The sequence below is a fragment of the Fundulus heteroclitus genome, chromosome 9 (genome assembly GCF_011125445.2).
Source record: "Fundulus heteroclitus isolate FHET01 chromosome 9, MU-UCD_Fhet_4.1, whole genome shotgun sequence".
In the NCBI taxonomy this organism is placed as follows: domain Eukaryota; kingdom Metazoa; phylum Chordata; class Actinopteri; order Cyprinodontiformes; family Fundulidae; genus Fundulus; species Fundulus heteroclitus.
The window spans coordinates 1,873,524-1,887,032 of record NC_046369.1 but is presented as its reverse complement, the minus strand read 5'-3'; the positions used below and the strand labels follow the sequence as shown (position 1 = coordinate 1,887,032).

Below are 13,509 nucleotides of genomic sequence, written 5' to 3'. Positions count from 1 at the left end.
TCCATTATAAGCAGTTATAAGGAAGATGGATTTAAAAAAAAAAACACAAAGCATGAAGGGATGCAGAATGTTAATTTAGTCCTAAGACCTTTTATTGACCAACGCTATTAAAGGCTTGCATGTTGAATACAAATATGGTGACAATAAGTCATTATTACTCATTTATTTTCTGTTAAATACATGGTTATGAAAGATGCATAACTTAATAAACCAGGTAAATCAGTAAATCTTTGGAATAAATTTTAACTTTTATTTTATTGCTGTTGAAAAGTAACATTTCTCTATTTTTATGCTTTTGGCTCATAAAAACAGTTTATAGTGAAGAAATAGACCGAACACCAGCGACCTCTGGTGGCTAGAGTAAGAATTCACCACGCCATGTGGATTTTTTTTTAAATTGCTGATTACTTAATGAATAATTTTTACTGAAATGCATTTTGATTAAATGATCTAGGATCATAACAGGCAGTGTTGCTCTTGGTCTGAAAGACTAAATAATGTTTTAATGAGCACATTCTGGTGATTTCCATGCCGTAAGAATCCTACAAAACGGAGGTCTTTAGTGTGTAATTAAAAAAATGGTCTCTCCACATTTGCCTAAAATGTTTAAATGTGCCTTTTTAACTAAAACAAAAACAGTAACAACTTCTGGGTTACTTAAACTGACTGTAAACTGAGTTAATGTGGTAAATCTGAAGCGAGAATAAGTATAAGAACTAATAAGTGGAGTGATCTCTCCCTATCAGCTAAAAACAGTCCATCATTTCTCGTGTGTATTTTCCAAGCTTGTCCCTCATTAAGAGCCTAAACCAGGGGTGTCAAACATACGGCCCACGGGCCGGTTACAGCCCGCCGAACAATTTAGTCCGGCCCGCTGGATAAATGCATTATCATTATTAAAGAATTTTTTTTTTTTTTTTTTTTTTTGCAGTGTCCTGTCTGGCAATGTGGCAATACGAATTGTTGTCTTAATGCCAAAAAGAGCTCATCAGATTTGACTTTCACAAGTGGAGCAGTACTGCTTTGCCATAGTGCTCCGCTTGATTTATGAATGTGAATAGTTTTATTATGATTCATGCGGGGAATATCTCAAATGATATGGACACTACAATGGGAAAGTAGGAGAGGAAAGGAAGAACAACAAGATAAAAAGAAAAGGTGAAAGAAAGAGGAGATAAAAGGAAGAGAATGATAAAACTATTATTGAAAAAAACATGTACTTTGTTTAACTGAAAATCTGCAGTTCCTATATTGTCCACAAGGGGCGCTGTGTTTTAATCAGCAGATGGTAGCACTGAGCTTCAGATGTGGAAAATTTATTTTAAATCATTCCTTAATTTTTATCTGTTTGATGTATTTTGTCATGCAGGACAGTGTTTTTAAGTTCCAAAAAATGTGAATAAATGTTTTTCAACATTGTATAATCACTGTGATCAGTTCTTATGCATAATGCACAAGTAAATGTTTAACTGAGTAAAAGTATTGTTGAAATTGCACATACTTTTCTTAAAAACGCTGAGGTTATTCATAATAATCTATTGTGTAAAAGTGAAATTCATTTAACATAAAAATCAACAACAAGTTCACTATTATTTAATCTTGCAGTGAGTTAACTCGTGTGGCCCTCTTGAGATCAGATTAAGTTGAATGCGGCCCCTAAACCAAAATGAGTTTGACACCCCTGGTCTAAACCTTCTCAAAGCTGCTGAAGTCAGTGCACAGACCAGGTCTCCAGTGTTCAAACACATTTATCCACAGCGGATTGTCTTTGCCGCGGGCTCTCAGAGTGACAAATGAACCAGAAAGTCTTCTATATCGCTATATCGTTTCTCCTCGCCGATCTTCTCCAGCCGCCGGATGCTGTCCTCCCGGTAGAAGCTCTGGTGCGGTACCACCGCTGCCCTCATGTAATACGTGATGCACTTGTTGCTCTCCTTCTCACTGTGCTGCAGATACTTGGCGTAGAAGCTGCAGACCATCTGCTCCTCTCCGGCATCCAGGTCGCTCCTCAGCAGCTCCTCAAACAGCTCCTCGGCTTCAGCCCGCCGCTCCGACTTTGCGTAGATGTTCGCCAGAGATATCTGCATTTTAAGTGACGAGTGAGGGTAGAGAGCAATGGTCTCCTTGTGAAGACCGATGGCTCTCTCGATGGTGCTGCGCTCCAGGTGATCGTTGCTCTGGGAGAAGACTTTCCTTTTGTAGCAGATTGCGGCGCATCTCTTTATGTACCGTGCGTCGGGGTGTCTCTCCAAAGCCTCTTCTGCCAGATCCAGAGCTTCGTCCATGGATACGTAGGTCCGGTAGAGCCTTAGAAAAGGTTTCATGCCGCTGTAGCTGCTGACCGGCTTTCTCAACACTCTCCGGGCCAGTTTCTGTGCTTCGTTATGAATTCTCGCTCCTTTCTGGGCTTGCGCTTCCAGGTAGAGAGCAGCGAGGTACAAGTTCTCTGGGTCGTGTTCTTTGGCGATTTTCACCTTCTCCAAAATATCAGCGTCCAGGGTTTCTTTGCGGTGCATGAAGGCCTTCACCAAGGCTAGCACGCGGCTGCTTTGCCACTCCACCACGTCTGGCTGCATCCTGATGGCTCTCTGGAAGAGCTCTGCCGCCAGAAGCTTCTCGTTTCCGCCGAGCTTCATCAGAGTCCAGGCCTTCTCAGCGCAGATCTCCGGATGCGGGTCGTCCAGAGATGGAGACGGGTACTCAGCCGTCAGCGCCTCGACCTTCAGCAGGTATTCTCGAGTCTGCGCTCGCTCGCCCGTCTGGTGGTGCAGCCAGGCCATGTTTCCGTAATTCACCACCAGCCAGGGGCCCTCGTCTGAGACGGTGTTCCTCAGCTGCCGGAAAGCCTCCGCAGCCCTGCAGAGGAAAGCCCGGGCCTGCTCCACGAGGCCCAGCTGGTGGTGAATGAAGCCCTGCAGGTTGTAGATGTGACCCAGCCAGCAGTATCCCTCCTCTGAGCCTATGTCCTCCAGCGCGTCCCGGAGACAGAGGAGGTCGGACCTGCCGACGTCCAAATCCCACGTGAAGTGACACTCCAAGGACACCAGTCTGGATTCCAGGTCTGAGGGGCTCCGAAAAGCGCTGAAAGGGTAAGAAGAGGGTTACATACAGACAGTGGTGTATAGTAACAAAGTATAAATACTTCACTATTGTACTTAAGTATATTTTGGAGTACTTTACACTTTCCTCGAGTATACTTTTTTTTGATAACTTTCACTTTTACTTCATTATATTTTCGAACTTAATTGCATACTTTTACTCCGATACATTTTCAATGTTTGGTTTAGTTACTCGTTGCAAAGAGAGAGAGAGACGCACGCAATTTGTATACCACTGACTTTACTTGAAGAAGAAAAACTGAAAGCTTACAAAAAGGTTGTATTTTCTGTCTAAACTTGGTCTAAATGACTAAGAAAGTAGAGCACATAACACCAGTTCTAAAGTCCTTACACTGGCTCCCTGTATCTCAGAGAATAGACTTTAAAATACTTCTGTTAGTCTATAAATCCTTAAATGGCTTAGCTCCTAAATACATCACAGACTTGTTATAAACCATCCAGACCACTCAGGTCTTCTGACTCCAGCCTGCTCTGCAGAACCAGAACCAGAACCAGAACCAAACATGGAGAAGCAGCATTTAGTTCCTATGCTCCAATTATCTGAAACAAACTTCCAGAAAACTGTAAAAGTGCGGAAAGCCTGAGTTCTTTTAAATCAAGATTAAAAACACATTTGTTTAAAATTGCCTTCAACTGTCCTAGTTAACTGAATCACCACTTTTTTGTTCTATTTTCTGTCTATATTTTATTCCTACTTGCTTTTATTCTGTTTTATTTTGCTATATTTTAATCATGTAAAGCACTTTGCATTGTCTTTGTACTGAATTGTGCTATATAAATAAATTTGCCTTGCCTTGCCTTGCCTCCTGCACTTGGTTGTTTATATTATTTTAAGTGAATTTGACTTTCAAAGTTTACCAAAATGTAAAAAATGTCATTCAAATTGCATTTGCTTTGTTTTACTTTTTACTTATACTTTTCATTATCTTACTTGAGTACATCTATTTTTACAGTAATTGTCACACTTAAGTACAATACATTTCAGATACTTTAAGACTTTAACTCAAGTAACATTTCAGTCAGTGACTTGGACTTTTACCAAAGTCATATTTTGGAGAGGTACCTATACTTTTACTTGACTCTGAGATTTCAGTACTTTATACAACACTGGTTACAGAACAAATAAAAAATGCTATCTAAAGGAGAGAAGGGAAGAACAGGGGTAAGAGAAAAAAGAATGTAAGAAAAAGAGGCTGAAAAGTAGCAGAAGGATACATGAATAAAGAGGAGAAGAGAAATCTTTAAAGGGGAAATTAATAAAAAGGAATAAACTAAATCTGAATGGGGTTAAGTAAGAAAATAGAAACAACAAACCTCATCCTGCAGCTGTTGTCCAGACTCTAAATCAGCTCAGCTTTCTGTTCTGCTTGTTTAGGTGCGGCACCATAAAAATCAGTAATGTTCAACTCCTGCCATGCTGTAAATAATCCAATCACTGGCTCAGACGTGGACTATCAGTTCCTAATTAATCAGAAACAGCAACATGGGACTCGCTGACGAGTCGGTCCAAAGACACGGCGGTAATCAGCTGCTTTTCATCCTGTTGCTGAGAATGAAAGCTGACCTACACTTTTTCTCTTGGAACGAGGTGGGATCGGATGTATTGAGTCATTGTGATCTGGAAGGATAAAGTTCAAGCAGAGCTGACACGCTGCAGTCAAAGTCTTCTTTGTATGTCAGCTCAAAACCACATAGTCCCTGCTCTCACTTTTATTTAAACAAAAATACAAATCCCCGCAGCAAGATGTTCTTTTCAATTGAGTTAATCTACCTAGCACCACAATAAAAAAGACACTGTTGATAAAAGGAACACCACAAATGTATTATTTACAGTCATCTCCTTCCCCGTAATAAACTGATGCAGTCATTCTAATTCAAGTCCATTCATGTTCAGTAGGCCTATAGTCAAAAATCCAATTATCAAACAATTGTATTATTGTTCAGTTCAGAAGATTAGTGAATATAAATAGCAAATCTATATATTTAAAAAAAAAAACTTTACAGTGCACAAGCTTCAGCAGTGTTGCCAGATTGGGTGAGCTCCCTTTATACCAGCAGAAACATCCAGAAAACCCTGGGTGTCTGTCTCATTCCGCCTACTTCTACACTTCGACCACTTAGTTTTAAGCACTGAGCTATATAATACACTGGAGTGCTGATTTTGCCGAAAAACTGAAGTCACTGGCCGCCATCTTGCTTCTCCCTACTCTCACAGAATCCCATAGGATTTGCTTGCAATAACAGGCAGATTTCTGGCGTTTCACAGGTAATTCTACAGTTAGTGGATGTACTAACACTATCAACTACTAGGAAATTAGGTGCTGAAATATTTTACACATTATTCATATTAAATATATATATATATATATATATATATATATATATATATATATATATATATATATGTGTATATAAGTATGTGTGTATGTATATATATGTATACACATATGTAAATATATGTTTTTGTATATTGTTATTTATATATTTATAAATGTTAAACATATATATTTCAATGAATAAAATGCAAAATATTTCAGCACATGACTTTCTCAGTACTTGATAGTTTTAGAACATAATAAAAGTATATGGTATTTGACATTTAAAAAGTTTTTAGCCCCCCCTGAACATGAGGAAATCCTCGTTATTCGATGCTGTAGCGCACATATTCCCTGGTTACTGGGGGGAAATAGCACAGACATATATACGTAGACGCGTCATAGGGCGCAGGTTCGCACGTCAACGTCACCGCCATATTGTATGTGGCAGAAAAAAGTTGAGTTCTGTTATTGTGAACGTGGATCAGAGAAGATGCCTCATTCCTGTGCTGCAATAAATACACACACACACACACACACACACACACACACATATATATATATATATATATATATATATATATATATATATATATATATATATATATTTGTGTGTATGTGTTATAAATATAAGGATCAATTTGTTAAATCTAAACATTGTGGTCTTCATTATTTCATAAAACCGCGTCACATGTGAACCTTTAGGAACAGACTTTTTGGGTGAGTATTAAAGAGGTAAAATTAATAATATGAGGAAAAAAAGTCCTAGGTCAATAAAGTAAAAATAAACAAACAAACACAAAAGTGATAATGTTATGATAAAAACATCATATTATGAGAATTAAGGGGGAACATTTCCAGAATATTCAGTTTGCAGAATTATTTCACTCCTGGAGTAACAGGGCCAGGTTAGATTATGTTAAATATTTTTATTCTTTAAGAGAATAAATTCAGGAGAATGAAGCTAAAGGGATACGAAAATAAACTTGTAATATTACAAAAAATACTACGAATACAAAGTATATTCAGAGATTAAAGTCCCTCTGATACTGTTTAAGTGACTGAGTAACTGCAGATTTGCCACATTTAAGATGGCGGACGCTCTGACGCATCGCAGCATAGGCAGAACCCGCCCAATGACGCGTCTACTATTATATTATGTCTATGGGAAATAGGGAGTACCAATATGGCGGCTGGTGGCTTCAAAGCGACTCGTTCAAACAGACGGTGATTAGCACTCCAGTGTATTATATAGCTCAGTGGTTTTAAGTAGGTAGTGTAGATAACACAAAAAGTCAGTGCACTGAAAGTACCCGGATGACCCCCTAAAAACGGTCACAAAATGCAGTGTGTAACGATGGACCCTACTTGCACTAAACGGACGCCATCTTGACTACAAAGCGGAAAGGGAGGGGCTAAGGACGTCGGGAGGATGTTCCCATTTTGAAAATAATGGCGGACAATTCAGCCGAGACAGCCGGAGCTGCGACACCGCAATCATATAAATGTAAGTAATGGTGGTAATACGAGGCATTATACTCTCGTCTAATGCATCACTTACATGTCCCTCACTGACAGAAGCTGATATAATCATTTCAATTCAATTCAATTCAATTCAATTTTATTTATATAGCGCCAAATCATGAAACATGTCATCTCAAGGCACTTTACAAAGTCAAGTTCAATCATATTATACAGATTGGGTCAGATTATACAGATTGGTCAAAAATGTCCTATATAAGGAAACCAGTTGATTGCATCAAAGTCCCGACAAGCAGCATTCACTCCTGGGGAACCGTAGAGCCACAGGAAGAGTCATCTGCATTGTACATGGCTTTGCTGCAATCCCTCATACTGAGCAAGCATGAAGCGACAGTGGGAAGAAAAACCACCCATTAACGGGAAAAAAAACCTCCGGCAGAACCGGGCTCAGTATGAACGGTCATCTGCCTCGACCGACTGGGGTTACAGAAGACAGAACAGAGACACAACAAGAGAAACAAAAAAGCACAGAAGCACACATTGATCTAGTAATCTGTTCTACATTAGATGGTAGTAGCGGGTGAGCCGTCTTCTCTGGATGATGTCACAGTTAACAGAACGCCAGACCAGGTGTACCTACTATGAAGAGAAAAGAGAGAGAACAGAAAGTTAAAGCAGAAATGACAACACATAATGCATATTTGAAGAACAGTAGAACTCAATATAGTGAGAAAATTAGATCCTGATATACTCCAGTAACCTAAGCCTATAGCAGTAAAACTATAAAGGTAGCTGAGAGTAACATGAGTCACTAGTTATAATTTTTGTCAAAAAGAAAAGTTTTAAGCCTAGTCTTAAAAGTAGACAGGGTGTCAGCCTCACGGACCAAAACTGGGAGTTGGTTCCACAGGAGAGGAGCCTGATAGCTAAAGGATCTGCCTCCCATTCTACTTTTAGAGACTCTAGGAACCACCAGCAGACCTGCGGTCTGAGAGCGAAGTGCTCTGTTAGGAACATACGGGGTAATCAGAGCTCTGATATATGATGGAGCTTGATTATGAAGGGCTTTATACGTTAGAAGAAGAATTTTAAATTCTATTCTTGATTTAACAGGAAGCCAATGAAGGGAAGCTAAAATTGGAGAAATATGATCCCTCTTGTTGATTTTCATCAGAACTCTTGCTGCAGCATTTTGGATCAGCTGAAGGCTTTGAACTGCATTTTGTGGAATTCCTGATAGTAAAGAATTACAATAGTCCAGCCTTGAAGTAACAAATGCATGGAACAGTTTTTCAGCATCACTCCTGGACAGAATGTTTCTAATTTTGGCGATATTCCGGAGGTGAAAAAAGGAAACTCTGGAAACCTGTTTAATATGGGATTTAAATGACATGTCTTGGTCAAAAATAACACCAAGATTTTTAACTTTATTACCAGAGGCCAGTTTAATGCCACCCAGATTAAGTGATTGGTTAAGAAGTTTATTTTTTGAGGACTCTGGCCCAAAGATTAAAACTTCGGTCTTGTCAGAATTTAGATGCAGGAAATTTAAAGTCATCCAGCTTTTGATGTCATCAAGACATGACTGCAGTCGAAGTAATTGATTGGATTCATCAGGATTTATGGATAAATATAGCTGAGTATCATCAGCATAACAGTGGAAATTAATCCCATGCTGTCTGATAATTTTGCCTATCGGAAGCATATATATAGTAAAGAGAATTGGTCCAAGGACTGAACCCTGTGGTACTCCACAGGTGACCCTAGAGTTTGAGGAAGATTTATTATTAACATGAACAAATTGGAATCTGTCTGACAGATAAGATTTAAACCAGCCTAATGCTTTCCCCTTAATCCCTACAGTATGTTCAAGTCTTTGTAGGAGAATATTGTGATCAACTGTATCAAACGCAGCACTGAGATCTAACAGGACAAGTATAGACACAAGTCCATTATCTGAGGCCATGAGAATATCATTAGTGACCTTCACCAGAGCTGTTTCAGTGCTATGATGAGCTCTGAAGCCTGACTGAAACTCCTCAAGTAGGTCATTACTTTGTAAATGTTCACAAAGTTGATTAGCAACTACTTTCTCAAGAATTTTAGATAAGAAAAGAAGATTACATATAGGTCTGTAATTTACTAACTCATCTTGATCAAGAGAAGGTTTCTTAAGTAAAGGTTTAATAACAGCTACTTTCAAAACCTGTGGTACATACTAAGGATAGATTAATCATGTCTAAAATAGTGCCACTGATCAAGGGGAATATGTCCTTAACAACTTGGTTGGGATTGGGTCTAACATACAGGTAGAAGGTTTAGATGAAGCTAAAATTTTAGATAGCTCAGAAAGCTCTACTGCTTCTAAACAGTTCAAACACTGCGCAGATTCTAAAGATTCCTCCAATGCTGCCTCACTTACTGAGGACGAGGTAATCATGTTTGGGAGGATGCCAATTATTTTATTTTTAATGGCATCAATTTTATTTATGAAGAATCCCATAAAATCATTACTACTAAGAGCTAAGGGAATGGATGGATCAACAGAGCTGTGGCTCTGGGTAAGTTTGGCAACTGTACTAAAGAGAAATCTAGGATTATTTTTATTCTCTTCAATTAATGATGAAAAATATGCTGCTCTAACTCTGCGAAGGGTCTTGTTATACAACAATAGTCTGTCCCTCCAGATTAAGTAGGATTCCTCTTGGTGTGTAGAGCGCCATTTTCTCTCCAATTTCCTAACATTGCGCTTCAAGGAACGCAGCTCTGAATTAAACCAGGGAGCCAGCTTCCTGTGAATAATCACCTTCTTTTTCAAGGGAGCTACATTGTCTAATGCAGAACGCAATGAGGAAGTCACATTGTTAGCAAAGGTATCGATTTGTGAATGGGAAGAAACAGCAATGCTGCCATCTACAGGGCATTTCTGCAATACTGAGGATATTAAGAAGGGGACAGACTCTTTAAGTTTTGATACAGCATTATCCGATAAAAATCTACTATAATGGAACCCTCTTTTGGGGGTGGAGAATTCAGTTAGATTAAACTCAAATGTTATTAAAAAATGATCAGACAGGACAGGGTTGTGAGGAAATACTGTTAATTCTTCACAATCAATGCCATATGTCAGTATAAGGTCTAAAGTATGGAGCCGAGAGTGCGTCGGTTCATGCACATTTTGAGCAAAACCAATTGAATCTAGGATAGTTTTAAAGGCTACACTAAGGTTATCACATTCAGTGTCAACATGGATGTTAAAATCACCCACTATAATAACCTTATCAGTATTTAACACCAAATCAGATAAGAAATCTGACAACTCATCCAAAAACTGAGTGTAAGGGCCTGGTGGACGATACAAAACAACAAACAGAAGAGGTTTTATTGCTTTGCAGTTTGGATGAGGGAAACTGAGGGTTAAATGTTCAAAAGAACTGTAATTATTAGTTGGCCTGGGACTAATTAATAAATCAGACTGAAAGATAGTTGCCACTCCTCCTCCTCTTCCCACAGATCTGGGAATGTGGAAATTTGAATAACTGGAGGGGGTTGACTCTTTTATACTAACGTAGTCCTCTTGTAGCCAGGTTTCTGTGAGACAAAACAAATCAATCTGATTATCAGAAATTAATTCATTAACTAACAAAGTCTTTGGAGGGAGAGACCTTATATTTAATAGACCACATTTTATTATTTTATTTTTAGGTTCAAGGTGAACCATATTGATTTTTATTAGGTTTTTATGATTTGTTCCTTTTAGATCAGTTTTTGATCTGTTAAGTTTTGGCCGTGGGAAAGACACCGTCTCAATAGGATAATGGGTGGGTAACAGTACAGAAGCTGCAGAGAGGTGTGTTAAACTACGGCTCTGCTTCCTGGTCTGGACCCTGGGTTGTCAGCATTTAGGAGAACTAATAAATCCGGCCAGATTCCTAGAAAGAAGAGCTGCACCATCCAAAGTAGGATGGATGCCGTCTCTCCGGATCAGACCAGGTTTTCCCCAGAAAGTTCTCCAGTTATCAATGTAGCCCACGTCGTTTTCTGGACACCACCTAGACAACCAGCGGTTGAATGATGACATGCGGCTAAACATGTCATCACTGGTCAAATCAGGCAGGGGACCAGAGAAAATTACGGAGTCCGACATAGTTTTAGCAAACTCACAAACCGAAGCAACACCAACTTTGGTGACCTCTGATCGGCGTGACCGGGTGTCATTACTGCCAGCGTGAATAACAATTTTGCGGTATTTACGCTTATCCTTAGCCAGTAGTTTTAGGTAGGATTCTATGTCGCCTGTTCTGGCCCCTGGTAGGCATTTAACTATGGTCCCTGGTTTCTTTAGTGCCACATTTCTCATTATGGAGCTGCCAATAATTAAGGTCGGCTCCTCGGCGAGATTGTCGCTCAGAGGGGAAAATTTATTAGAAACGCAGATGGGTTGGTGGTGATCTGGGGTCTGTAATCTAGAGCTATGCTTCCTACGAACTGTCACCCAGCCAGCCTGGTTACCAGGCTGCTCGGGTGCTACTGCTTTAGGTTCGCTACGTGAAGTTACTCTATGCGGCTCCGCGCTAGCAAAAGAGCGGCTATCAGCTGGTTTTTCAACAGCACGGAGCCGGGTCTCCAATTCTGACACCCTCGCCTCCAAAGCTACAAAAACACTACATTTATTACATGTACCATCATCACTAAAGGAGGCAGAGGAATAACTGAACATCTGACACAGAGAGCAGCAGATAGGAGACTTAGTCAGGGACGGAGAAGCCATTATGAGGCTAAGGCTTGGCTAGCGCTAGGCTAACGCTAGGCTAAAGCTAGGCTAACGCCCTATTATCACGCCAAAGAACAAACCGTGTGAAACACGAGGAGTTCCCAAACGTGATGAGCAGCCACAGACAATGTTTTAAAAGTGCTTATGTTTGGAAACAGATGTTACAGCAAAGAGGTTTAAAGATAAAAAGCGAGAGAGCCTGGAGCAAAGCTCCGTCGTTCACACAGCAACAACAGGAAGTGACAGAATACGCCTTACCGCAAACAGGAAGTCCAGTTGATTACATCAAAGTCCCGACAAGCAGCATTCACTCCTGGAGAAGCGTAGAGCCACAGGAAGAGTCATCTGCATTGTACATGGCTTTGTTGCAATCCCTCATACTGAGCAAGCATGAAGCGACAGTGGGAAGAAAAACTCCCCATTAACGGGAAGGAAAACCTCCGGCAGAACCGGGCTCAGTATGAACGGTCATCTGCCTCGACCGACTGGGGTTACAGAAGACAGAACAGAGACACAACAAGAGAAACAAAAAAGCACAGAAGCACACTATTCTGTTGCCTATTGCTTGGTGTATGTTAGTGTAAAGATAACACAACATTTTGAGCACAAATTCATACATATTTGTGAAGTCTTATATTGATAGAGCTTTTTTTTGTTTATCCACTTGAAGCACACTGAAGTAGCCTACTGATGGTAAAATAATAACTAGCAGCTTACTGTCACTGTCCTGCATAACATTTATATAGGCAGTGAAAAAAACATTTAGTAATTGTGACATGAAATGGTAAAACGTCTGTGAACCTGCTGTGTACATTTAGTAATTCATCAACTTAATGCAAGGAACTGCTCCTCCTGACTGTTATGAAAAGGTAATTGATTAACTGGTGTAGCCTACTGCTGCACTGCAATTTGTGCATGATAGGTGTTTGTAAAATACACAAATATACCTCATGTTCAGCCAATATTTGGAGGATCCTGCGTTAACGTCGGAGGCGATGTAATTTCAACATGCTGTGAACGTAAACCATTGTTGTTTTTATTAAAAAAAAAACGTCGGCATATATTTTTGGCGGTCTAAAAAATTTGCGGGCACGTGTGTTGCGTTCGTCACGTCATGCCGTCATTTCCGGTAAGTGTTTTAACATAAGTGTTCCATTTGAAACACTACTAACCATAGACATAATATAAGAGTAGACGCGTCATTGGGCGGGTTCTGCCTATGCTGCGATGCGTCAGAGCGTCCGCCATCTTAAATGTGGCAAATCTGCAGTTACTCAGTCACTTAAACAGTATCAGAGGGACTTTAATCTCTGAATATACTTTGTATTCGTAGTATTTTTTTGGTAATATTACAAGTTTATTTTCGTATCCCTTTAGCTTCATTCTCCTGAATTTATTCTCCTAAAGAATAAAAATATTTAAAATAATCTAACCTGGCCGGCCCTATTACTCCAGGAGTGAAATAATTCTGCAAACTGTGATTATTCTGGAAATGTTCCCCCTTAATTCTCATAATATGATGTTTTTATCATAAAATTATCACTTTTGTGTTTGTTTGTTTATTTTTACTTTATTGACCTAGGACTTTTTTTTCTCATATTATTAATTTTACCTCTTTAATACTCCCCCAAAAAGTCTGTTCCTAAAGGTTCACATGTGACACGGTTTTATGAAATAATGAAGACCACAATGTTTACATTTAACAAATTGATCCTTATATTTATAACACATACACACACAAATATATATATATATATATATATATATATATATATATATATATATATATATATATATATATATATATATGTGTGTGTGT

The 13,509-nt window shown here is 39.2% G+C and overlaps 1 protein-coding gene across 2 annotated transcripts; it reads right to left on the bottom strand.

Moving 5' to 3' along the window:
* Positions 1-1,652: 1,652 nt before the first annotated feature.
* LOC105940189 (interferon-induced protein with tetratricopeptide repeats 1B) lies at positions 1,653-12,834 on the bottom strand. 2 transcript variants are annotated; one of them, XM_036140806.1, is made up of 2 exons: positions 12,638-12,834; positions 1,653-3,081 (listed from the first exon to the last, which is right to left on the bottom strand). In XM_036140806.1, the coding sequence occupies exons 1-2, from the start codon at positions 12,640-12,642 to the stop codon at positions 1,782-1,784; spliced, it is 1,305 nt and encodes a 434-aa protein (XP_035996699.1). In that variant the 5' UTR covers positions 12,643-12,834; the 3' UTR covers positions 1,653-1,781. The 2 variants fall into 2 exon arrangements, with proteins under 2 accessions (XP_035996699.1, XP_035996698.1); XM_036140805.1 differs by lacking the exon at positions 12,638-12,834 and adding an exon at positions 4,434-4,454.
* Between the last annotated feature and the right edge of the window lie 675 nt (positions 12,835-13,509).